General features: G+C 39.5%; 1 protein-coding gene across 1 annotated transcript; it reads left to right on the top strand.

The window, feature by feature from the left end:
• Window positions 1–16,773: 16,773 nt before the first annotated feature.
• Window positions 16,774–20,765, top strand: LOC132797703 (ankyrin repeat and KH domain-containing protein mask-like). The gene is made up of 4 exons (XM_060809455.1): window positions 16,774–16,954; window positions 17,129–17,439; window positions 19,909–20,178; window positions 20,385–20,765. Exons 1-4 carry the CDS (start codon window positions 16,774–16,776, stop codon window positions 20,763–20,765), a joined length of 1,143 nt encoding a protein of 380 aa, XP_060665438.1.
• The last annotated feature ends 5,729 nt before the right edge of the window (window positions 20,766–26,494 follow it).

Here is a 26,494-nt window from a genome sequence, read left to right as displayed (position 1 = left end):
GAAGTCGGATCCAGTCGTAACCTGAGACATTAACTGTCCCACCGTTGTTGAGCCAAATTCCAATTTCTTGTAATATCAGCCCCTTGTTGGGTGCCAGAATTACTTGCAGCATGCCGCGCCGCCACACTGCTTTTTTTCCTACTTGCGTGTGCGGCTCCTTGATCATCATCACCAGCCGAGCGGGACCCTTTGAACCCTTAGCTCTTCCGGGATGTGGGGGTTGTTGCTGTCACTGATGATCGCTATGCTAGCGGTGAATTATTATAGAGTCCCTCATCAAATATGCATGGAACGATCCTCATGCGAATACAACAAAAGGCATACATGCCTAAAACAAAACCAAGCAAACTATGGCCAATTAAACAAACTAATTGGAAACTGAAAAGAAAACTCACAAGAATAGTAGTGTACCTAAATGGAGAGGACGAAGGTGTTGATGTCGCTCTCCTTGTTCGCTACCCACCCAGCCATAGTCTTCTAATGTATTTTTAAGTGAAGACCCCAAACGCAGCTTTTTATTTACCCCTTCTTATGCTCCCATGTCATCAGAAAAGAAAACTTAGTATTTCATCATCATTATAAAGTTTAATTATTCAAGCAGAAATAACGGAAATTCAACATATGCATAATAATGAATAGTTATTTTAACAAAATGTATCCATTTGCCAAATAAACTAGGTTATAACTTAATATTATGCGAGAATGTGTACAAGTATATCGTATAAGTATGAGTGGCCGTAAATATGGATAAGAAAATCATTCAAGAATTTTTAATTTTTAATGTGTTTGGGCTACTGCATTTTCAATGGTGCCTACAATTTTAAATTATACATTTTATAATATGTTATTTTAGTTGTAATTAATTGTTCATTTCATTTTCATATTTCATGTTTCATGTTTTAGGTTTTTGCTCTCAGCAACGAGGTTTGAGAACAATTGAATTTGGTAGAGCAAGTACGTATGAGAGCAGTAGGTTTTAGAACAACTTCATTTGGTAGCGCAAGTAAGTATGTATGAGAGCAGTAGGTTTTAGAACAACTTCATTTGGTAGCGCAAGTAAGTATGTATGAGAGCAAGTAGGTTTTAGAACAACTTCATTTGGTAGAGCAAGTACGTATGAGAGCAGTAGGTTTTAGAACAACTTCATTTGGTAGAGTTTTGTATTATTTTATTTCACTGAGCAGTTTAATATTATTGTGTGGTTTTATTTTTCAATGTTCACTGACTGTTATATATTTTGTATTTGTTTTGTTGTCATTTAAATACTATTGTAAAATACACTTGACAAAACATTTATTCTTATTTTCTTTCTCCGCGCCTGAAAAAGAAATCGCAATAGCGATACATGGCAATAAAATATACGAATTTTAATGAAAAGGCAATCAGTTAACTCATTTCTGCTTTTTCTTTATTTTTGTCTTTATTAATCTGGACTAGGCAGATGAATTAACTGATGCACTTGTCATCGCAAATCAAGGCAAATACATAACAAGGGATAGAATAATAAATGCAAAGAAAAGTGCGCAAGCCGCCGGCAATCGCAGCGCGGCTACACTGGCCAACACAAAAGTGTTACCGATGTGGTAGCTAACGCCTTGCGACTTCCTTTTCTCACTCACCCAATTTTCCTCGATGAAGGCCTTCTCGACGATGTGGTGTTGTTGGTTTTGTTTAAATTTTTTTTATTTTAAATTTTACCAATTCATGATTTGCACTTGATTGTTTTATGACACTTTGTTTTTGTACGTTATTAGGCACAGAAAAAAAAACAAAAATGTTCTGTCGAGTGTAGTCTTTTACTTTTTTCACTTAATATTTTTACACACACACACAATGTCTATTTCACTGCTTCAGTGCTTATTTTCCTGGTCTTTTGCTCACGTTGTTCACCAACTTATTTATGCTTTTAATTACTCTTTTTCTCACTATGCTCATATGATTTTGGGCTTTCAGTATTTTAATGATTTTAACTGATATTCAGCCGCAATGTTCGGTTTTTAAAGCGATTTGCACTCGCTATGCACACACTTGCACTTCTTTTTCTTTTACATTTATTATTTTATTATTTATTTAATTTGATATTTAATTTGTTGTCCGTTTTGTTGTCTGCTCCCTGCTGCTGCTGTCGGTCGTCGCCTTAGCCAGTTGGCTGGTAGCAAAGATTATTATTTCCTCTGTATATATAAGTGGACACCTGATTTTAAACAATTTTTATGAAATTTTTGCAACTAATTATTTTTTTTCTATTTTTATAATATTTACCTTGCCTAGACGGCACTTTGAAGTATTAGCTAATGCCAGCTTTTTGGGGCAAAAGCGGCGGGGATGGACAAAATTATTCAAGATTAAATAATTTTTTTGTCTTCTTGGCCACGAGGCCTTAATACTTTTGATGTTCTGGGTGGATATACAGAATTTCTAGAGCGTCTGGTTCCTTAGAGATCTTGATAGAAAAGATCTAACCTTGCTAGTGCAGATCTTAACCAGCCCAAGTGAAAGCGAAATTCACCACATGGTGAATTTACATCTGTCACTTACAACGCTGTAACTCTCCACTGTCACCCACATATCTACGTACGCCTATGCGCGCCTAACTATTTAAATTCAAATCCTAACGTATTATTTATTTTTGGGGTTATTTTAAGTTTTTAAATTTTATTGTTGTTTTTATTTACTGTATGGGTCCATTACAAAACCAGATAATCTAACGAGACTACGAGGCACGATTAGATGGAATTAGCTGCGTAAATCTTTGGCGTGATATGTGCCGATTTCTTTGCCTTGCAATGTTTCCAAGATATAGTATGCAGTACCTACTTTCTTCTTTATTCGACACTTGGTAAACTGCGAACCTAACTTTTGGTTGAAATTGTTCGAAAAATTGCTCAAATAAAAGTTTCTTTTAAACACCTCTTGGCCTTCTTTAAAAGCAACTGGCTTTGCTCGCAAATTGTATTGCGTAGCGTTACGTTCATAAGCAGCACGACTATTTTGCTTAATATCCTCTCGCAACAATTGTATCTGATCCCTTGGATTCAGCTGGGGTGACTCTTCTAATACAGATAATTTTTTAGTAACTTGTAATCACCAGCATGGTTGATCATATTAAATCCGAATAAAGCTTTATACGTAGAGCTGAAGAAATATGGGTCAAGTTTGTATCCCACTCTGTCTGATCAGTTCGAAGATACGAGCGAACAGCTGCTAGCAAAGAGCGATTAACCCTCTCGGCAGCATTGCTTTGAGGCGAATATAAAGCAGTGCAAGTATGAATTATTCCAAACTTTGTTAAAAATGATTTAAATTCATTCGATTTGAATTGAGATCCATTGTCACTTACAATGATCTCAGGAACACCAAACTCTGCAAAGATTCGTTTTCCAAGAAATTCGTTAACAGCTGCTGTTGTGAATTTTTTAACGGACATAGCCAATGATATCGGCTGAAATGATCAAGGACGATGAGCAGCCCAATATGACCCTTCTTGCTTCGTGGATAAGGACCAAGTATGTCAATATATAACTTTTGAAAAGGCCTACACGATATACTTTGATGACCCATTGGAGGTCGTAACGTCATATTTGGCGCTTTCGTTTCTTTGCAAACATCACATTCACGCACATATTCCCGCACCTGTTTAGATAGACCTGGCCAATACAAGTGCCTTCGCAATCGTTCAATAGTTTTCTGCATTCCACCGTGAGAAGATACTACGCAATCATGCGCTTGCCGAATAGCTGCAACTCGTAATGACTCCGGCACCCATAACTTCCAAACATCCATATCTTGGACTGCGTTTCCCGTTGGGTGTTCGGTGCGAATGTAGACATATTTATCTACAGCCTTCAAATCAGGGAATTTCTCAGTATTCGCGTCCACTAAGTCTTTTAGTTCTACGTATTCAGCCTCAAGAAATGCTGGAGAATCTAAATCAATTTCTGGACCTATCCATTCGACGCTATCAATCTGTGCTTCACTAATTCTTGACAATGCATCTGGAACAACGGGATCCTTGCCTTTTCGATGCGAAATGGTAAACTTAAATGCTTGTAAACGAAGTATCCATCTCGCCAATCTGCCAGATACATTCTGCTGTCGCATTAGCCATAAGAGACTCGAATGATCCGTCACTACTTCGAATGGTTGTAGTTCGAGATAGCATCTAAATTTTTCAACGGCTAAAATTACTGCAAGACATTCTCTTTCTGTAACGCTGTAATCTCTTTGAGCTTTCGACAATTTTTGACATAAATGCCAGTGGCCGTTCCTCTCCTGTATCTGAAAGTTGCACTAATACAGCACCAATACCATGATCGCTGGCATCGCAATGTAAGAAAAATTGTCGAGAAAAATCTGCATTTTGCAGCACTGGAGCGGTAGTTAACAATGTCTTTAACCTATCCATTGCTTCCTGGGCTTCTAACGACCATTTAAAGCATTTTTTGTTTTCAACACTTCGGTAATGGGACACGAAATTTCAGCAAAATCTTTAATGAATCTTCGGTACCAACCACAAACTCGAGGAAACCTCGAACTTGCTTCAAGTTCTTGGGAGTAGGCCAGTTTAGTACACAAGATATTTTCTCTGGATCGGTTGCTACTCCCCATTACTTATCACATATCCTAAGTAATTAACCTTTGTGACACAAAAGTGACTTTTAGAAACGTTCAACGTAAGGTTTGCCTTTCGAAATTGATCTGCTATGCGAACTAACACAGCAAGGTGAGATGAAAAATCTTCGGAAACGATAACGAGATCATCCAGATATCCGAAAACGCAATGGCGTAAATCGGGCGGGATTAAATCATCCATTAATCTCGACATTGTAGAAGGAGCATTGCAAAGACCAAAGGGCATGACGGTAAATTGGTATAAAGATCGACCTGGAACAGTGAAAGCAGTCAAAGGTTTCGCTTCTTCGGTAAGCTCTATCTGCCAATATGCATCTTTGAGATCTAGCTTAGAAATCAAATTAGCCTTTGGAAGTCGAGCGAAGATACCTTCAATGCTTTGCAACGGATAAGCATCCTTTCGGGTGGCCTCATTTAGCTTTCGAGCATCCAAGCATAATCGAACCTTGTTTGGCTTTACAACCATGCGCATTGAGAGCTCCAAGCACTTTGCGATGGTTCAATTACCCCAAGCCGAAGCATGCGATCAATTTCTGAGAACATCAACTTTTCAACTGCCGGACTCACTGGATAGTGACGCTGCTTCACTGGCTTACTATCACCAATTTCAATGTTATGTTTAATTAACGCCGTTCGACCCAATCCCTGTCTTTCAAAATTTGGAAATAACTCCTTTACTGCCTCCAATTGCTGTCGTTCTTGCATGGATAATGGATATCTATCATCAGCTTGATCCTGTTCTATCTCTTCCGACAAAATTGAACTAATTACTCCTGGTGCGAGTTCAAATTCTCGCCAGAAATCTATTCCTAGTGTTAATTTCTGAGCTATCGATGGAATAATGTAAAGATCTATCTGTCTTTCCTTGTCTTTATATTTCATTTGTACTTTCAAAATTCCATACACCTGGTGCACTTTAGCATCAGCTGTTCGAACTTGCGACTTTATTGGCTTAAAATTGGGATGATTTGAAAAATCCAACGCAGCCAAAGAATCACCAAGACAACTGATGTTTGCTCCAGTATCAAGCAAGCCAAGTTCGGAAAACTCTAAGAATGAAACACTTGCATAACTACGACGGTCAACATTATTTTGGAAAATGGTTGACACCATCATAGCTTTCTTGCTTTTAAGAAACTTAAAATATTTTCGTTGGCGAATAGTGTTTCGACGACTTTTCTTCCCCTGTCCAGCAAAAATTCTCTCTCTAGCTATATAATAATCTCTTAATCTCTCATGATAAGGCTTAAAACTATTGCGTATTTTAGAACGAGTTAATGGATCGGCTTTTCGCTCTAAAATTCTAACCGTTTTACTTTCTAAATTCAACTTATCTCCTATTTCTGGGACATCCTTCCTGCATTGGATGCCCCTTTGCCGGTTTTCCTGCTTTTGTTTGCAGTTTTGGCAATTTGGCTTATACACTTGCGGAGCCCCGCATCCATAACAAAAACTCTTCTTTCAGCCAAACAATTCTCCCATATGTGGCCAGCAATATCGCAATTCCAGCATACTAATGGTGTTTTATGTTGTATGGCTGCTATCTCAACCTGTTTGTCACTCTCAGGATCTTCTTCGGGTTGCTCGTCATCCAGGGCGTATACTCGATATGCACCAGCTTTGACTTGTGGCTGACGTGCTCTACCTATATCCTGCAGAAAATGTTCACGCTTATGTACCAAACGACGAAGCTCGGAAATCGAAGAGATATCTTCAAACAGAAGTCTTTCTTTCATGTCAATCTGTAAGTTTCCCTGAATCATCTCTACCAGTTCGTCTTCTGCAAAACTAACGGATAATCTGTCCATCAGTTTGCAAACACTTTCATAAAACGCGTCGAAGGATTCACCTGGCTTTTGTTTACGTGATCGAATCTGTTCCCGTAATTCAGTTACTGATCTGCTCTCGCGATATTGATTTCTGAACGCTACGCAAAATTCTCGCCAGTTGAAAGTTTGGACACTCTTATGGTATCTCCAAAACCAACTATTTGCCTTTCCTATCAACAGCTGATGGATATTTCGACTTATAATTTCCAAGTCCCCTTCAAAATGCTCGCGCGTTAGGATTTGTACTCTGTATAAGAATTCCTCAACAGATAATCCTTCGGCGGTACCATCAAATCGGACACCCCATTTCTGTAGAATGTCTGAGATTCTATGTGGCCCTAAATTCTGGATAAGATTAGTGGATCGGCTACTTCGTGGAGTAATCGGCGTTCACGATGAGCTACGTGGCCATTTAGAGCACCTAGACTTCCCGAACCTGACATAGAGGTCAAAACGCGAGTAACCGTTTCTCGGACAATGGACTCTACATCTATCTGAAAATTGGGTGGCGCTTGAGAATGAGTTGATCTTCGTTGTCTTGTTGGACGACCTCTTCTAGCGGGTGCATTCGGATTCCGATTTGCCTGTAATCTCACATTCGCTGGAGTACTACCAGGCGGAGGACAAATCTCGTGAGATGGAACGTCAATAGTGATCAGCGCTTCGGCTCCTTTTGGTGCCTGTGAATTCAAAGATTCCAACTGATGTGCTAACGATCGAGTAACCGGGCGATATCCAGTTGCAACCACTCGTTGCGTTGGATTTGCATCGTCACTTTTGGAGTTTGGAGAATGATTGCCAACAACTACTCTCCATTCTTTTGGTTGAACTGCTACTAAGCAGCTGGGACACTCTCTATGGACTTGCACTCGCGTTTCCAAACAACTTTTATGGAATACGTGGTGACAATTTGTAACAGCACACGGCTGTGTATTCAACATGATTTCCCGCAAATAATACAGATATTTGCAGCCGTACTATCATGTTGCTGATTTCGGTTGGACTCAAAACTATGTTCAAGTGGCATTTTTTTATTTTAAATAGTTATTTCTGATGACTTTCTTTTGGGAGGCATAAGTAAGGGTAAATATATTGGCTTCCACTACTTATTCTTGTAACATATCTATCTTGATAATGGGCTATTTCAACTACCAAAGGTTTCCTTATCAAATAAACAACAACATCAAACTCGGCCAAAAGGACTTTTACGGACAATGAGACACACTTGCATCTAAAAACATTGTATTCCAGTAAAATACCTTTACAGCGAATCTTACGTCAATGTTCACAGAGAAAACCCTTGCTCATGAAAAAGGCTATATAATACGTATTGCTACACAAACTGAATAAATAAATTCAACTTTTCTCTTGGTCGATGTATTCAAATGCTCAAATACTCGAGTTCCAAAGAGTAAGCAAAATTTAACTTCACCTTGAATGCAATTATAAAGCACAAATTCAATCGAAGACAAAGAGCTAATTAATTAATTTCAATTGTACGTGACCAATAAAATTCGATAAGTTAATGAAGAATTGAAACAAAAACTGAAACAATTTTTTTCCAATTCTCCACAACCTATGAAATCTTATTATAGTTCTTTGGTCAAGCTATCATCCGTATCACAAAAAAATTTTTTTATACCCGCTACCCATAGGGTAGAAGGGTATTATAACTTTGTGCCGGCAGGAAATGTATGTAACAGGTAGAAGGAGGCATCTCCGACCCTATAAAGTATATATATGCTTGATCAGCGTCAACAGCCGAGACGATCTAGCCATGTCCGTCTGTGTGCTAATACAGAATCGATCCAGTAGATTTCCAAATCCTTGCAACTTCCGCCCCCGCAAATCAAAAAATCGAATAACAAGCGTAATTTTAAAGCTAGAGTTGCGAATTTTGGTATATACAATATTTACTATAGTAGTTATGATTCCTGAAAATTTGGTTCCGATCAGATAGCAAATTATTAAAGAAATGTATGGGCAAAAACGCATACTTACTAGGGGTCTTAGTTGCTTTGGCTGACAATCTGGTATATTGTGCCGTCTATGGTATATTTTGAATGTGGTAGTATGTCGATATACCAAATATACCATTTGGTATATTTTTAGTATTTTTACAGTATATTCGGTATATTTTGAGAAAATACCGCAAAATATGTTTCCAAAATGGGTAGTATCTCACAGTCGAGTACACTCGTGTAGCTTTCTTACTTGTTTTTACGGAAAGAGGAAAAAGAATTTGCTACGGTCGAGTTCAATCAGCGTATGCTAATAAAGAATCGAATTCCAGTAGATTCTAAATCCTTTCAAGCTTCGTCAACTGCTATTAATCTGGGACCAGTGCTAATACTAGCAAATTAATGCCATAATAACACCTGCCCCACGTTGGGCGCCAAAGTTCCTGTAAATAACTGTCCCACCGTTGTTGAGCCAAATTCCAATTTCTTGTAATATCAGCCCCTTGTTGGGTGCCAGAATTACTTGCAGCATGCCGCGCCGCCACACTGCTTTTTCCTACTTGCGTGTGCGGCTCCTTGATCATCATCACCAGCCGAGCGGGACCCTTTGAACCCTTAGCTCTTCCGGGATGTGGGGGTTGTTGCTGTCACTGATGATCGCTATGCTAGCGGTGAATTATTATAGAGTCCCTCATCAAATATGCATGGAACGATCCTCATGCGAATACAACAAAAGGCATACATGCCTAAAACAAAACCAAGCAAACTATGGCCAATTAAACAAACTAATTTGAAACTGAAAAGAAAACTCACAAGAATAGTAGTGTACCTAAATGGAGAGACGAAGGTGTTGATGTCGCTCTCCTTGTTCGCTACCCACCCAGCCATAGTCTTCTAATGTATTTTTAAGTGAAGACCCCAAACGCAGCTTTTATTTACCCCTTCTTATGCTCCCATGTCATCAGAAAAGAAAACTTAGTATTTCATCATCATTATAAAGTTTAATTATTCAAGCAGAAATAACGGAAATTCAACATATGCATAATAATGAATAGTTATTTTAACAAAATGTATCCATTTGCCAAATAAACTAGGTTATAACTTAATATTATGCGAGAATGTGTACAAGTATATCGTATAAGTATGAGTGGCCGTAAATATGGATAAGAAAATCATTCAAGAATTTTTAATTTTTAATGTGTTTGGGCTACTGCATTTTCAATGGTGCCTACAATTTTAAATTATACATTTTATAATATGTTATTTTAGTTGTAATTAATTGTTCATTTCATTTTCATATTTCATGTTTCATGTTTTAGGTTTTTGCTCTCAGCAACGAGGTTTGAGAACAATTGAATTTGGTAGAGCAAGTACGTATGAGAGCAGTAGGTTTTAGAACAACTTCATTTGGTAGCGCAAGTAAGTATGTATGAGAGCAGTAGGTTTTAGAACAACTTCATTTGGTAGCGCAAGTAAGTATGTATGAGAGCAAGTAGGTTTTAGAACAACTTCATTTGGTAGAGCAAGTACGTATGAGAGCAGTAGGTTTTAGAACAACTTCATTTGGTAGAGTTTTGTATTATTTTATTTCACTGAGCAGTTTAATATTATTGTGTGGTTTTATTTTTCAATGTTCACTGACTGTTATATATTTTGTATTTGTTTTGTTGTCATTTAAATACTATTGCAAAATACACTTGACAAAACATTTATTCTTATTTTCTTTCTCCGCGCCTGAAAAAGAAATCGCAATAGCGATACATGGCAATAAAATATACGAATTTTAATGAAAAGGCAATCAGTTAACTCATTTCTGCTTTTTCTTTATTTTTGTCTTTATTAATCTGGACTAGGCAGATGAATTAACTGATGCACTTGTCATCGCAAATCAAGGCAAATACATAACAAGGGATAGAATAATAAATGCAAAGAAAAGTGCGCAAGCCGCCGGCAATCGCAGCGCGGCTACACTGGCCAACACAAAAGTGTTACCGATGTGGTAGCTAACGCCTTGCGACTTCCTTTTCTCACTCACCCAATTTTCCTCGATGAAGGCCTTCTCGACGATGTGGTGTTGTTGGTTTTGTTTAAATTTTTTTTATTTTAAATTATTTTACCAATTCATGATTTGCACTTGATTGTTTTATGACACTTTGTTTTTGTACGTTATTAGGCACAGAAAAAAACAACAAAAAATGTTCTGTCGAGTGTAGTCTTTTTACTTTTTTTTCACTTAATATTTTTACACACACACACAATGTCTATTTCACTGCTTCAGTGCTTATTTTCCTGGTCTTTTGCTCACGTTGTTCACCAACTTATTTATGCTTTTAATTACTCTTTTTCTCACTATGCTCATATGATTTTGGGCTTTCAGTATTTTAATGATTTTAACTGATATTCAGCCGCAATGTTGTTCGGTTTTTGTAAGCGATTTGCACTCGCTATGCACACACTTGCACTTCTATTTCTTTTACATTTATTATTTTATTATTTATTTAATTTGATATTTAATTTGTTGTCCGTTTTGTTGTCTGCTCCTGCTGCTGCTGTCGGTCGTCGCCTTAGCCAGTTGGCTGGTAGCAAAGATTATTATTTCCTCTGTATATATAAGTGGACACCTGATTTTAAACAATTTTTATGAAATTTTTGCAACTAATTATTTTTTCCTATTTTTATAATATTTACCTTGCCTAGACGGCACTTTGAAGTATTAGCTAATGCCAGCTTTTTGGGGCAAAAGCGGCGGGGATGGACAAAATTATTCAAGATTAAATAATTTTTTTTCTTCTTGGCCACGAGGCCTTAATACTTTTGATGTTCTGGGTGGATATACAGAATTTCTAGAGCGTCTGGTTCCTTAGAGATCTTGATAGAAAAGATCTAACCTTGCTAGTGCAGATCTTAACCAGCCCAAGTGAAAGCGAAATTCACCACATGGTGAATTTACATCTGTCACTTACAACGCTGTAACTCTCCACTGTCACCCACATATCTACGTACGCCTATGCGCGCCTAACTATTTAAATTCAAATCCTAACGTATTATTTATTTTTGGGGTTATTTTAAGTTTTTAAATTTTATTGTTGTTTTTATTTACTGTATGGGTCCATTACGTATCGTAGCACGTGTTCGTCATACGTTTTCGTCCTCGATCTACGAATCGTTTTCGATTGCGACCCCGACCCCGATTCCCGTACCGTCTCGTCTCGATCTCGAGAGCGTATCGTAGCACGTGTTCGTCATACGTTTTCGCCCTCGATCTACGAATCGTTTTCGATTGCGACCCCGAGTGCGAGACCGAGTGCGACCCCGACCCCGAGGGCGTGTCGGGACAAGCGATCTCGACCCCGACCCCGAGGGCGTCTCGGGAGAAGCGACGTCGACCCCGACCCCGACTCCGAAGGATTTGTCTGACGAAACGCCCCGACCCCGATCCTGATCCTTTCATCGCCCCGTCTCGGGTCGCGTACGATTCGTCACACAAATCCCACACTTGTCATTTCCACAGCTAACCCTAATTAAATTGCATCTTTATTACCTCACACTTGACATTTCAATAGGTGACCCTAATTAAATTGCATCTTTATTACCCCTAAATTGACATTAATGACATGTGACCCTAATTAGCACTTCCTTGCACAGAAACTTGATTTGTATAGAAACGTGATATTGCAACTACTGTTGCGATAACATATGTATATACTGTTTTTGCATCCAGTTTGATGCTACATTTCCACAATTATATTTGTATGCTCCTTTTGTTGTCACCAAATTTTATTCACATTTAATTAAAATTTTTTTATATTTTATTTAATATATTCCCACAGAACACCAGGTGGCTGATGTCCTCACGAAGCCGTTGCCCGCTGCAAGATTTTTGACCCTAAGGAGCGCAATGGGTCTCACAAATTAAAACTATTTATAATAATATAATTTTTTTTTGTTTGATAATTAGTGATTCAAAACATATATGTTAAATGAAGTTTAATTTTTTGATTAACCAATGATTTGATTAAGGTTTTACTGGGTTTCCCTTAATCCTAGAACTAGTTTGTTTTAATTTGTTTAAAACTATTTCTAGATGAATATGAATCATTATTATTGTTCCCAGAATATACAACTGTCAGAATAAGAATATTATTGTAATACTAATTTTTTATTGTTCAAAATATCTTTTGAGGAGGTGTATTGAAATATGCCAATTTGGAATTTCTCATTACAAAAGATTCTTGAACAACCGTGAACTGGTCACACTAAAAGTGTTTCGCTCTCTGCTCTTTAAGCTCTCTTACCCTTTGGATTTTTGACAGAGAACGGACAAGTTGTAAAGTAAGTAAAGAAATATAACAAGAATTAATTTAAAACAAAATAACCACTCGCCTTACTTAATTGATTCACTTGTTCTTTTCAAGATGAGCGGCAACCAAGCGGTCGTGGTGCTAAATTGCCGCGTATGCACCCGGGCATGTATATACTACAAGTCGCTGACATGTGAGATCGAGATTGGGCCAGAGAGCAGCGCAACGGTGGCAAAGATGCTCAAAGAATGCTTTGGCTTGTCGTATGAGCCGCAAGATGGCGCCGCAGCACGTTTGCCACAGCAAATTTGCATGGCTTGTTTGCCATTGGCGAAGGAAGCATACATTTTAAAGCGCACGGCCATCGAAGCCGACGAACTTTTGCGTTTGGGCCTCGACAACAACAGTTGAGGCCTCAGTATCCATAAGCGTGTCCATAATAGATCAGCACAGGCCCAATTATTAATAAATTGAAATATTCTTATACATAGTTTTTACTCTTTATTTAACTACTACTTTTAGAAAAGCCTGGGGAATTTCATAAGCGTAATAATTTAGAGGTGAATCTCTTAAAAGCTGGCGAACTAAATTCACCAGACGCAATGGAAGCAGTTACTTTGAATGGTTTTGGTCGGCGATCGGGTCAGCGCACGAGTGCAGCCGAAGCACCAAAAGTTGTCATCAGCAGCAGCGTCAAGCGCAAATACAAAACAAAAGCTTTAGCAAAATTAAATCAAAATGCACAGGTGCGCAAAACCAAAATGGCGGTCAAGCAAAATGTAAACAAAGGCAAAAGCAGAACAACTGCTGCGCAAGCGTCAACATCGACGTCGACATCGCATTCGCCATTGGAATTACTTGTGGTGGGCCATCAACTACACATACACCCCTTGCAAGTGACTCAGCAGCAGCAGGAATCAATTTAAACATCTCTAAAATTTGAAGAAAACTAAACTAAAAAAAGCTGCTTAACTTTGCTCAAAAGCCAAAATTCCCGCTGCCCGCTGTGTCGGGAGCAGCAGGCAGCGCATGTTAATGCAATGCTGTGACAGCAGTCTGCCAGCAGCGCTGCATCTGCCGGCAGCGCTGTATGCTCTCTGGTAGCGATCGCTTGCTGTTCGATCGGCTAATTGTTTGTTACTCTTGTTTGACTCTTCAATTGTAAATTGCTTGTAATCGTGTCGGTGGCGAAGCTTGGTACCTACTCAAGTCACAGCCAAACAAATATAAAGTGGTGGTTACATATACGAACATATGTGCCATTTAATAAACAATTGAACTTGAAATTCGCGTGTTTTATTTATTAACAATAGACGTGCAAATAAAGCTACTAAAAAGCTTAGTGGCTCAACATTTGGAGGCCCCGGCGAGATACATATTCTCGCTTAGTGTTGTGAATGCAATTGATTTTTCATAAATAATTGTTGAAAATAACTAAACATAAATAAAAATAATAACAACAATTAGTGAAACATTTAAAGTGCAAAGTATTATTTAACAAGCGGAGCATTTCTATTCTTGCATTCTCCGTTGTTTGCGCATGTTCGCCGTTGCTTCGTGGCTTGCGCACCCTCTCCGCTCTCCGTCGCTTGACTATGCTCTCCGCTACCCGCTGTCGCAGCTGCGTGCATTGCCCTTCAATCTTGCTGCTCTCTTATGCTCTCGGGTTGTGTGATTTAAATCAGCTAATCAACTGATTAACTTTGAACTGCTGCTGTGCGTAAGCAACTCGCGCGCGTTTGTGATCGCGGTTTTGACGCGTTTTCCGTGCTGCGCTTCACTTTGAGCTACTTAAGCAACTAGCGCGCGTTTGTGATCGCGATTTTGACGCGTTTTCTCTTGCTTTGAACTGCTGCTGTGCTTAAGCAAACCGCGCGCGTTTGTAATCGCGGTTTGACGCGTTTTTCTCGCTGCGCTGCACAGTAAATTTGACATACAAAGTGAGCAATTGCCAGTTAGCAAAGTGCGGTTAACTGCTGACAATGGAAAACTCGATAAACGAGCAAGCGACTACTGTCGAAAATCGCGCGCGGTTTTTCAAGCGGAAGGTTTTATCGCTTTATGATAGCCTTGTGAGACTCGATGCGTCACTTTCTGAAGTTAAGCTAGCTGCGTTTAATTCATCTGAATTAGCAGTACGGTTGGAGCTATTAGAACGTGCTCAAGCTTCATTTGACTTAGCTCAGAATGCGCTAGAGGAGATCGACTATAATGAGATCGGTAGTGAAACGCGGGACAATTTCGATGAGCGTTTTCTTGAAGTGAAATCGCGTGTTCGAGCGCAATTTGACAGTCGTGAACGCCAATTGATTCGGTCGTCCACATTGCGGCGTGATGAGACAATCGATCCTTCGGCTAATGGCCTCAGTGCCCGCGCTAACAGACGTCGTCTTCCCGAGCTCAAACTTCCCACGTTCGGTGGAGGCTACACGGAATACGCGAGTTTTTGGTCAATGTTCGAGTCTGTCATTGACAAGGATAATGAACTGGATGATGTTGAGAAGTTCCAGCATCTATTATCGTGTTTAACTGGTCCAGCGTTGGATGCAGTTAGATCGTTGGAGATATCGAGGCTCAATTATCGTGTGGCTCTGGACATCTTGGATAATCGGTTTAACAACAACCGACTTGTGTTCCAGTCGCACATTAAGGATCTTTTGGGTACCAAGAAGGTGGAGACAGGAGCATCCGTGGCCACTAAACTTCGTGAGTTTAGCGATAAGGTAAATGTTCACATGGGGCATTAAGGACTCTGGGCCGTCCAGAGGATATTGCAAATAGCATTCTTATTTACGTGCTGCTGCAAAAGCTGGATGTGGAAACCCAGGCGGCGTGGGAGGATAGCAGGGCATTGGACAATCCTGCCGCCGATAAAGTGCCGACTGCTACTGAGTTTTTCACGTTTCTGGACGAAAGATGTCGGAAGCTGGAAAGTCTACAGTACGCTATGGTCATTCACTCAGCAGGCTCACAGTTGGGAAGGAACTTTAGCCATAACGGCAGCAGGAAGGCGTTTGTGGCCCAAGCTAGCTCCAGCAGAGCAAATGTTTGTGTGTTTTGTGACGCGCCTGGTCACGGCATATATTCCTGCCCCATCTTTGCAAATTTGTCTCCCTTCTTGAGGCAGAAAGAAGTGAAGAAGCTCGCTCTCTGCTTTAACTGTCTAAAGAAATGACACCAAACTCGATCCTGCACATCTTGCGCTTGCCGTAACTGTGGTGAACGGCATCATTCGTTGTTGCATTTCGAGACGTCGCAACGAGTCTCGTCAGCTGATTCGTCTGCCGCTTTGCAGCCTCAAGCTTCTACGTCTCTTGCTGCCCAATCTCGTTGTTCTGATGCTGCACTCTTGGGTACTGTTGGTGTTTTGCTTAAGAGTCGTGCTGGGTCGTTCATTCATTGTCGTGCTCTGTTGATTCTGGTTCGCAAATCCACATGATGACGTCCCATTTAGCCCAACAGTTGCAATTAAAACGGACGCGATCAGATGCTATGGTTTCTGGCCTTGGGGACACCGACGTTTCTGTTAAAGGATGCACAGTCAATGTTTGTATGCGTTCTTGCAACTCCGACTATTCGGTCAGTCTTCGCTGTTGTGACGTCAACAATTACTAACAGCCATCCGAATTTTGACATTGATATCGACGGTTGGGCGATTCCATCTAACATTCCGTTAGCTGATCCAGCCTTCAATCGTCCGCAGCGCGTGGACCTGCTGATTGGTGCAAGTCTATTCTACGGCTTGTTATGTGACGGACAGATTGACCTTGGAGATGGATTGCCTATCCTTCAAAAGACCCGCCTTGGTTGGATCGTTGCTGGTGGTGGAGACAGCAGACAGCAGACAGCATTGATGGCAGCGGAAAAGGTTTCTGATGATAGTGACGAACAGCAGCAATGCCAACGGATGGGACTCGCCAGTGTTGTGCAGTGCATGTCCAAGCAGATGGACAAGTTGAGCTGTCAGGAGAAGTCACAGACAACGCTCGCCGAGACAAATGCAACCGTCTCAACGATAGCAGCGGTGAGCTGTGCCGTGTGACCAACGACATGGAGAGTTTGCGCTGTATGCTGGACCTGAGACAGGCCGAGATCCCGACGCTGTCCAAGCAGAACGCAGAGCTGCAGCGTGAGAACGACGACCAACGCAGTTTGAGCAATCGTGTCACTCTGCTGCACCATTTGTATCGTCCTGTTGGTCGCTTCGTTCTCACTACGATGAGCTTCGCACGTTGATTTGCCAAATAGCGGCAATTTTAATAATCATTCATTGCTATCAGTTTCAGAGAATCCTGACGATTTGGATGTGCTGACTCCCGCTCATCTACTGTTTGGTGGTCCTCCAACCGTGATTCTTGAGCCCGACCTAACTACGCTGGACTATAATCGGTTGGATGGTTGGCAGCGTGTCACCAGCTGCAGCAGGTCTTTTGGACTAGATGGCGGGAGGAGTATCTGACTCTTCTCCAGAAAAGATCCAAGTGGCGCACTCCTGATCGTCGTCTCCAAGTCATCGACTTGGTCTTGGTGAAGGACGAAAATTTGCCTCCTCTTCGGTGGCCGCTAGCCCGTGTCATGTCACTTATCCCTGGCAAGGACGACGAGTGTCGAGTTGCCGAGTTAAAGACGACGTGTGGCAGCACCCGGAGAGCCATAAACAAACTCTGTCCACTGCCCCTAAAGATGATGTTGAAAGATAGTCTTTCAACGGCGGGAGTATGTCGGGAGCAGCAGACAGCGCATGTTAATGCAATGCTGTGACAGCAGCCTGCCAGCAGCGCTGCATCTGCCGGCAGCGCTGTATGCTTCTGTTAGCGATCGCTTGCTGTTCGATCGGCTAATTGTTTGTTACTCTTGTTTGACTCTTCAATTGTAAATTGCTTGTAATCGTGTCGGTGGCGAAGCTTGGTACCTACCAAGTCACAGCCAAACAAATCTAAAGTGGTGGTTACATATACGAACATATGTGCCATTTAATAAACAATTGAACTTGAAATTCGCGTGTTTTATTTATTAACAATAGACGTCCAAATAAAGCTACTAAAAAGCTTAGTGGCTCAAAAAAATCCAGATCTGACGGGAAAAGCGGAAATGACACCACTGGTTGCGGCTAGTGTGCTCCTCTCATATGCACTGTGAGCGATTTGGTCTCGCTAGCGGCATTTAATTCAAATTTTCAAATTTAAAAACATATCGATAGCAGATGCTTTGATTAGATTTTTAAAAGCTTTTAAAAGCTCTACGATCAACTGATCATCAGCTGTGAACGGTCAAACACACGATATGATTTTGCAAAGAGCTATAGAAAATTCTTTCTTTTTTCACGCATTGATTTCGAGTTCCTCGGAAATTTACAATTTTAGTGAATTTGTTAGAAGTTTGGTTTTTTATTATATTGAAGGCATGTATTTTCAAAAAATTAATGTTTGTGTGTAGCTCATAAAACGTAGTGGTAATTCAGTGTATTAACAACGAGTCCGGATTAGCGTACACCTGTCTTTCGTGGAATCGAACTTACTTTATTCAAGTGGATTCAGTCTGACTCTTTTATTAGCCGAAAGTGTGAATCAGTGGCGTCCAAAATATGTAATATTAACTGCTAGTATCTGCTAGCCTTCAAACCATGGTACTTTTAGACACAGTGTTAGTACCAAAAGGGATCTTTTTAGTATTGCACTCAGAAGTCATCCCATTTTTTCCATCATCCTATCATTTTTAGATAAAGTTTATATATGAAATATGTTAATTAAAGTTCAAATAAAATAAAAGTATAAAAAATTTTAAATTTAAAAAAATTTTTTAAATTAAAAAATAAAAAAAAATTAAAAAAAAAATTTTTAACTTAAAAATCTATGATTTTTCTCTGATCAGTGAAAACCCCGATTGAAGACATCTATTTTAGTTTAGAAGTTATTAATTAAATGCCACTAGCGAGACCAAATCGCCCACTGTGATATGGCGCTAATCTGGAGCACAAGACGGAGGGAAACCGTACGCCACTTATGGAGGCTAGTCGTATGGAACGTCGAATTATCCATGAAAACCCTATGAATTGACGACGAACAAGCGGTTGCGACGCCATCCCGCATTGACAGTGATAATGTCCAGCCGCCGTCCAGAACCACTTGAGAATTGCAACAGGCGAAAAGTAAAATTTACTGTTTACGTTTTAATTTATGTAAACAAACCTGCAATTATGCCATACAAATTTGTAATTGGAGAACGAAATATTGAATACTTTTAAGCTGATCATGCGAAGAGCATAAAAACAAGAATGCTACAGTCAAGTGTGCTCAACTCTGAGACCCCCGCTACCCATTTTGAATAAAGGCAAAATATAGCGGTATTAATTTTAAATATACCAAAATAAACGCAAAGATACTGGAAATTTACCAAAGGATATTCTAGGTACATACAGGCATGCTCCGGTATTCACTTTTGTTTTCGTTTTGTTTTGAAAACGAGAACGGAAAAATGGTGCTCCTGTTTTCAGTTTCACAAGATTCTTTCGTATTGCTAAACGAAAAATTTGTCTTGGCGTAATAAAAAGTAAATACCTTTTCTATATTAAATCGGATCTTTTATTGTCGTTTTTCAAGACCGCCAGAAGATCAATGAGGCTTGTAATTATTTGTAAAACGACTAATTTCTGGCCCCACCTCAAATTTAGAAATAAAATTTTGCCGTCCGGTGTAAGTCCGACACCATGAGTTATCGCCTGCTGCCACACTTTTGGTGGAATGAAAAGCAAGTTAAAAATACTTGTATAATGAAACGGATGGCATTAAATTTGTTGAAGTTGGGTAAAATATGTTTTATAAAAATTAATTTATTTAATTTAATTACTTAAGTGCTAAAATTTTATTAAAAAATTGTTGAAATCACCGCCATTAAAAACGTGGCAACAGCTGATTGCCGTTGAACTCTGATTGCCGTTCAACTGCTTTTTAAAAATGTGAGTAATAAATGTTTATTTTATAAAAAATGATTCAATAAATCGAAACCCATTTTTCGAGACAATTAAATCGCTAATTGAAACAAATTAATCGATTAATATGTATCACAAATGATTAATCGAGCCTCTCTATTCTCGTCTCTTATTGTCGTATCAAATATTTCTGACAATTGCGTTTCGTTTTTGCTTCTCTGATGAAAGTTTTGTTGGAAATGTTTTCATTACAAAAGGGTTTCCAGGGACGAAAAGATTCAACGTCACTGATAGAAGCGGCTGCTTCGGGTCATTGTGACATTGTCATAGTGCTGCTCAAGAACAATTTCAATGTGAATGCAAGTTGTGAAAATGGGGACACGGCGCTCATGGTTGCCAGCGCGGGCGGTTATGTTAATGTGGTGAATGCACTGCTAAGCCATGGCGCCAACGTTAAGGAGCACAATTTGATTGAACATACACCGCTGATGAAGGCCGCATGTGCCGGCCATGTGGAAGTAGCCAAGGTTAGTATCGAGTATCGGCAGTATCGGCAGTAAATTGACCATTGAAAAGTGATTCGAATCCAAGATTTGATTGCAACTCTCCTCAGTGACGAGAATCGAATTAATGATTTCGTTATTAGATATTTTATCTGATGTACAGAGAATGTATAAACTACTCTCACCCTTTAATCTGCTTATTAATGTAATGTTTAATGTCTCTCTCATAGGTACTTGTCGAGCGTGGAGCCGGAATCAACACCCGTTCCAATGTGTACAACGAGAGTGCATTGTCAGTGGCTAGCTATAAGAGTCATTTTGATTCATTGGTGCGTTTCCTACCGCATGCCGGCGCCGATCGCTTGAACTTCGCTCTTTCAGCGGCTTCAACATATGGCCAAGTGGAAGTAGCGCGATTGTTACTGGACTCTGGAGCGCAAGTCAATATTTCCACTTATCCACTGCCATCGCCGCTTGCATGTTCAATTAACAATGGTCACGTTGAGGTTGCCACTCTGCTCATCGAGTTCAGTGCCAACATTAATGGGGCCATTACAAAAGGCTACACGTATCTCATGATGGCAGCTTGCAAGGGGGCGCGAGAATGGTGAACTTACTATTGGAGAGCAAGGCGGATGTGGATGCAAAGATAGAAAAGGAAGACACGGTGTTGATAATTACCTGTAAAAAGGACATACCGTTGTGGCCAGTGGTGTCATTTTTTCTGAGCAAAAATTGCTGGATCAAAGAAAATAAAAAGCGGAATACCAGAGAAAAAAGTTAAGAAAAACTAAATTTTTATAAGGCAATGTGCTGTATGTTTTTCATTAACTTAAAATAAAACTACTACTTAACTTAACATAAAATATATGGGTAATTCTCTAACGGATGTCATTAAAGTGAAAAAAACAAGTAAGAAAGCTACAGTCGAGTGTGCTCGACTGTGAGATACCCGCTACCCATTTTGAATAAAAGTAAAATATTGCGGTATTTTTTCAAAATATACCAAAATACTACAAAAATACTACAAATATACTATTTGATATATATATATATAGTGCGATATAGTACAGCGTTCAAAATATACCATAGATGGCACAATATACCAGATTGTCAGCCAAAGCAACTAAGACCCCTTGTAAGTGGGCGATTTTGCCCATACAAAAGTATTTCTTTAATAACTTCCACAATTTTATCTGATCGCAACCAAGTTTTCAGGAATCATAACTACTATAGTTATTATTGTATATACCAAAATTTGCAACTCTAGCTTTAAAAGTACGCTTGTAAATCGTTTTTTTATTTACGGGTGCGGAAGGGGCGTGGCAAAAATTTGAAACAAACTTGATCTGCGTGCAAACATAACAAATGCTGTCGAACAACAATTATAGCTCTATCTCTTATAGTCTCTGAGATCTAGGTGTTCATACGGACAGACACACAGACACACAGACGGACAGACGGACATGGCTATATCGTCTACTTTATAGCGTCGGAGATGCCTCCTTCTACCTGTTACATACATTTCCTGTCGGCAATAAAGTTATAATACCCTCTACCCTATGGGTAGCGGGTATAATCAACTGAAACAATTTTAAAAATAAGTAAGTAAGTGGGGAGCCAATGCATTTTTAATTATGTATGTGCATTTTGTGCGGTGGATCTTTATTTTTGTCGCGGTGTTGCTGTCATCAAATTTTTTTTGACAAAGGTCACTCAAATGATTTACAGGGGCTATTGCGCTATGCTGAGCAACAAATAGGCACAGCGCTACAGTGGTGTCATTTCCGATTTTTTCATCAGAGCATAAAACGAAACACAATTGTCAGAAATATTTGATACGACAATAAGAGACGAGAATAGTGAAGGCTCGATTAATGATTTGTGATACAATTAGCGATATAATTGTCTCGAAAAATGGGTTTCGATTTATTTAATCATTTTTTATAAAAATAAACTTTTTTACTCACATTTTTAAAAAAGCAGTTGAACGGCAATCCGATTTCAACGGCAATCAGCTGTTTGCCACGTTTTTAATGCCGGTGATTTCAACAATTTTTAATAAAATTTTAGCACTTTAGTAATTAAATTAAATAAATTCATTTTTATGAAACATATTTTACCCAACTTCAACAAATTTAATGCCATCCGTTTCATTATACAAGTATTTTTAACTTGCTTTTCCATTCCACCAAAAGTGTGGCAGCTTAGGCGATAACTCATGGTGTCGGACTTAGGCTGATGTCAGAGTGCGCGCGAGAAGCGAAGCGAAGCGATGCGAGAAGCGATGAGCAAAGCGAGAAGATGTCAGAGTGAGAGCCTTGCGAGAAGCGAGTTACATTGTTAGTTTGTAAGGTTTGAAAATAAACGGTAATTAAATCAAAGAATGCAACAGAGAAGATGTCAGAGTGAGAGCTTTGCGAGAGCGAGCTACATTGTTCTAGTTATTAATATGTTCAGTTATTAATATGATGGTGATGGATTCGATGAAGATTTTTTGCTTCAAGTGCAACACTTAACTTTGTGTTAAAAAAAGGAGCGTCCACCCGCTTAACTGCAGTAGAAATGAAAAGGAGAGTTCAAAAATTTATATAATGATTTGAGAAACCACCCAGAAAAGTTTTGTAACTATTCAAGGATGTCTATTTCGACTTTTGACTACATATTAAATAAAATTAGTAGTCGTAATTAGGCTGGAGAAGCATTGGCCAAATTTTGTTACACAACCCATACTGCCTTGCCAAAAATTAATAATAACATTGAGGTTAGTTTGTAATATATTTCAATTATATTTATTAAGTATGTATTATAGTATTTAAAGTATTAAATTATATTACGATTTAGTTAGATCATCAGTATTATTGTCGAAAGAAAAATTAAAAATGGTCTTCTGTATTTCCATTCTGCATCTATCGAAAATTAAAAATGGTCTTCTGTATTTCCATTCTGCATCTATCGAAAAATGACTCGTCGTCGTCTTTCTCTTTGTTGTTATTAATTTTCTTTTCAAGCAACATTAATTTTGTTGCTCAATAGCTACTAATTCCTCTGACGCATTCAACTTCTTTTGCTTTTTTGGTATTTCATCTTCACATAGCTCGTAAATCTCTTCAGAGATGATCTCATCTTGCGACAATTCAGAAGCAAATCCTGAAGATGGCTCAAAGTTTAATTGTGATGCTTCAAAAATTACCAACCGATTTACGAGGTTTTATTTGGTCCTTTAAAAAGAGTAGACTATTAAAATGAGGCCAAGAAGTGTAATTGCTGTAAGCCTCCTCTGAAACACCAGAGTCGCCAGATTTTGAAACAGGAATTTTTTCCATTCATTGCGGAATTGGTCCCGGAGGTTCTTCCATTTTTTAAGCCGTCTTCTAAAATACAAATTTGATTAATTAATTAGAATGACGTCGAATATTATCCGTAATTACAGATTTTAGCTACAGGAGCATCTTTCTCATCATTGGCATATTCGTTTAAAATTGGAAGGACTTCTGTGTCAGTTATAGTGAAAGAGACTGTAATAGCTCTTGGGAAGAGCTACAACCGATACATATGCCTCAGCCCACGAAGGAAATAATTAGCAAGACAGCAGACAACTTTTGGAAGCTGTGGAACTTTCCAAATTGTGCTGGGGCTATTGATGGAAAGCATATACGCCTTAGATGTCCACCTCATTCCGGGTCTATGTTTTATAATTATAAAAGTACTTTTCCATAGTACTTCAAGGAGTGGCAGATGCCAATTGCAAATTTATTGCCATAGAAGTTGGAGGCTATGGAAAACAAAGTGATGGTGGAACATTTAATGCATCACAACTCTATATGCAGCTAAGGGCTCGACAATTTTTTCTGCCAGATTCTTGCTTGCCTGGAACAAACATTAAGATGCCATATGTCTTTGTGGGTAATGAGGCATATCCACTCCTAGAAAATCTTTTAAGGCCATATTCTCGAAGAGATATAAATACAAGTAACGAATACTTTAACAGTAGACTTTCCAGAGCTCGAAGATGCATTGAATATGCCTTTGGTATCATGACATCCAAATGGCGTCTTCTCTGGAAGTCTATTGAGACTAATCCAGATTTTGTTGATATCATTGTAAAGAGTATATGCATTTTGCATAATACAATCATTGACCTTGAAGGGCCTCATGATATAAATTTAGAGTCACAACATTTTCAAACACGGGTGCTTTGAAAATAAACGGTAATTAAATCACAGAATGCAAGAAAACAATCGTACGCTCTGAGAGAGTTGAAGCGATAAAGCAGGTTGCAAACTGCTTCCATCTCGCTTTGCTCTCGCTTTCTCGCTTGAACTCGCAACTCGCTTCGCTCTCACTCTGACATCTTTCGAGCGATTGCATATGAAAAGGGTTGCAGTGGTTTATCGCTCGTTCTCGCCCAATATTATCGCATCGCTTCTCGCTCGCACTCTGACGAAAGAGAGAGAGATTAAGAAAAGTGAGACCATGTAAGGCCAAACATCAACCGATATTCGATATATAATATATACCGATTTAATATATTAGTGATGAGATGTTGCGATAACATATGTATATACTGTTTTTGCATCCAGTTTGATGCTACATTTCCACAATTATATTTGTATGCTCCTTTTATTGTCACCAAATTTTATTCACATTTAATTAACATTTTTTTATATTTTATTTAATATATTCCCACAGAACACCAGGTGGTTGATGTCCTCACGAAGCTGTTGCCCGCTGCAAGATTTTTGACCCTAAGGAGCGCAATGGGTCTCACAAATTAAAACTATTTATAATAATATAATTTTTTTTGTTTGATAATTAGTGATTCAAAACATAAAATATGTTAGGTTTAGGTTTAGGTAGGACCGGCTGCCTCTGTACGGGGCAAAGCATAGACCAGTGGAGGTCCGTAGCTGTAGCGGTAGCTTATCTACGTCGCGCAGTATGGATGCATTTTTGGGAAAAGCCAGCAGCATCCTAGGAGGTAGCCGTGAGACGTCCCGAAGATCGTTGTGGCACGGCGAATTAAGGTATTTAGACCGGAGTTGGGATAACGCTGGGCATCTACAGAGAAGATGCTTAACTGTTTCCTTAACCCCGGGTTCGTTGCATTTCCTGCACTGATCACTGTTCGTGATGCCCAGCTTTACAGCATGGACAGCTGACAGACAGTGACCTGTTAAAATGCCTAGCATTAGCCTGCAGTCTTTCCTTGAAAGCTGCATGACGAATTTGGTTAAGTTTTTGTTAGTAGAGGCACACATCAGCCTTGCAGTTTTGCACGAGTTGGTATTACGCTGGTTCGACACCAGCTTTACCTCGAGGGCTTAAGTTGGCGTCGACCTGAGAGCGCCTGTGATACACAGTAGCGCTTGACGCTGTGTCCTTCCATGATGGATAGGTACGTCCTTTTTCCGTGGCCTGCCACCACACTAGAACACCGTAGGTGAGGATAGGGCGAACAACTGAGATGTATATCCACCGCATTAGATTAGAGAGAGGCCCCAAGTGCAACTAAGCATATTTTTCGCCATGTACAAGGCTCCGGTGGCCTTCTTCACCCTTTCTAACACATTGAGCTTCCATGACAGTTTGCTGACCAGGACCACACCTAGGTATTTTACTGCTAGGCTCGGCTTTAGCATAGTGCAGCCTATTTTTGGGACCACGCAGGTACCTCTCTCGTGAAGAGGATAAGGTCCGTTTTGTCCGCGTTAGTTCTGAGCCCGGCTGATTCGGCCCATGCTTTGACTTCCCGCAAAGTAAGTTCCATTACGGAACTAAGGGTGGTTGGGCATTTCCCAGTTATCAAAATGCTTATGTCGTCAGCATAGGCAATTAACTTGGGGCCCGTCTAGTACATTTTAGAAGTAGGCTATTTACGACCAAATTCCAAAGGAGAGGCGAGAGAACCCCACCCGGGGAGTGCCACCTCGCACTACCTTTGTAATGGCCGCATCGCCCCACGTAGCCACCACCCGCCTGTCACAAAGAAGGCGGTTGACCCACCTGCGGATCGCTGGTGCCGAGGTAAGGTTCTTCATAATAGCGTCAGTGGTGACGTTATTGAAGGCGCCTGAAATGTCAAGAATGCACCCAAGGCATATTCTTTTTAGTGGTACCAACTACCAAAAACAAGATGCTGGAAAAACACAAATGTAGGTAAATGTGCTGGATAGAAAAACAATAAATAAATTATCTCAATAACAATTATTTATATTATATATTTATAATTTATGGATGTATAAAAGCGTGTGGGTATGTCTGTGTATGTGGAACACTGGCTGGAGTAAAACCCATACACAGACAATTGAGCTGAGAGTTGCTATTAAATACACACACA

This window comes from Drosophila nasuta, unplaced genomic scaffold (assembly GCF_023558535.2).
Source record: "Drosophila nasuta strain 15112-1781.00 unplaced genomic scaffold, ASM2355853v1 ctg17_pilon, whole genome shotgun sequence".
NCBI lineage: Eukaryota > Metazoa > Arthropoda > Insecta > Diptera > Drosophilidae > Drosophila > Drosophila nasuta.
Note: the sequence above shows the minus strand (reverse complement) of the source record. Positions and strands in the feature narration are given on the sequence as shown.

Excerpts from the sequence above, each read along its gene's own strand:
- LOC132797703 (XM_060809455.1), top strand. The coding sequence starts at position 16,774 with ATGGAGAGTTTGCGCTGTATGCTGGACCTGAGACAGGCCGAGATCCCG. Across the intron at positions 16,955-17,128 it reads CACTACGATGAGCTTCGCAC|CGTGTCACCAGCTGCAGCAG; the intron begins GTTGATTTGCCA and ends GATGGTTGGCAG. Across the intron at positions 20,179-20,384 it reads GCCATGTGGAAGTAGCCAAG|GTACTTGTCGAGCGTGGAGC; the intron begins GTTAGTATCGAG and ends TCTCTCTCATAG.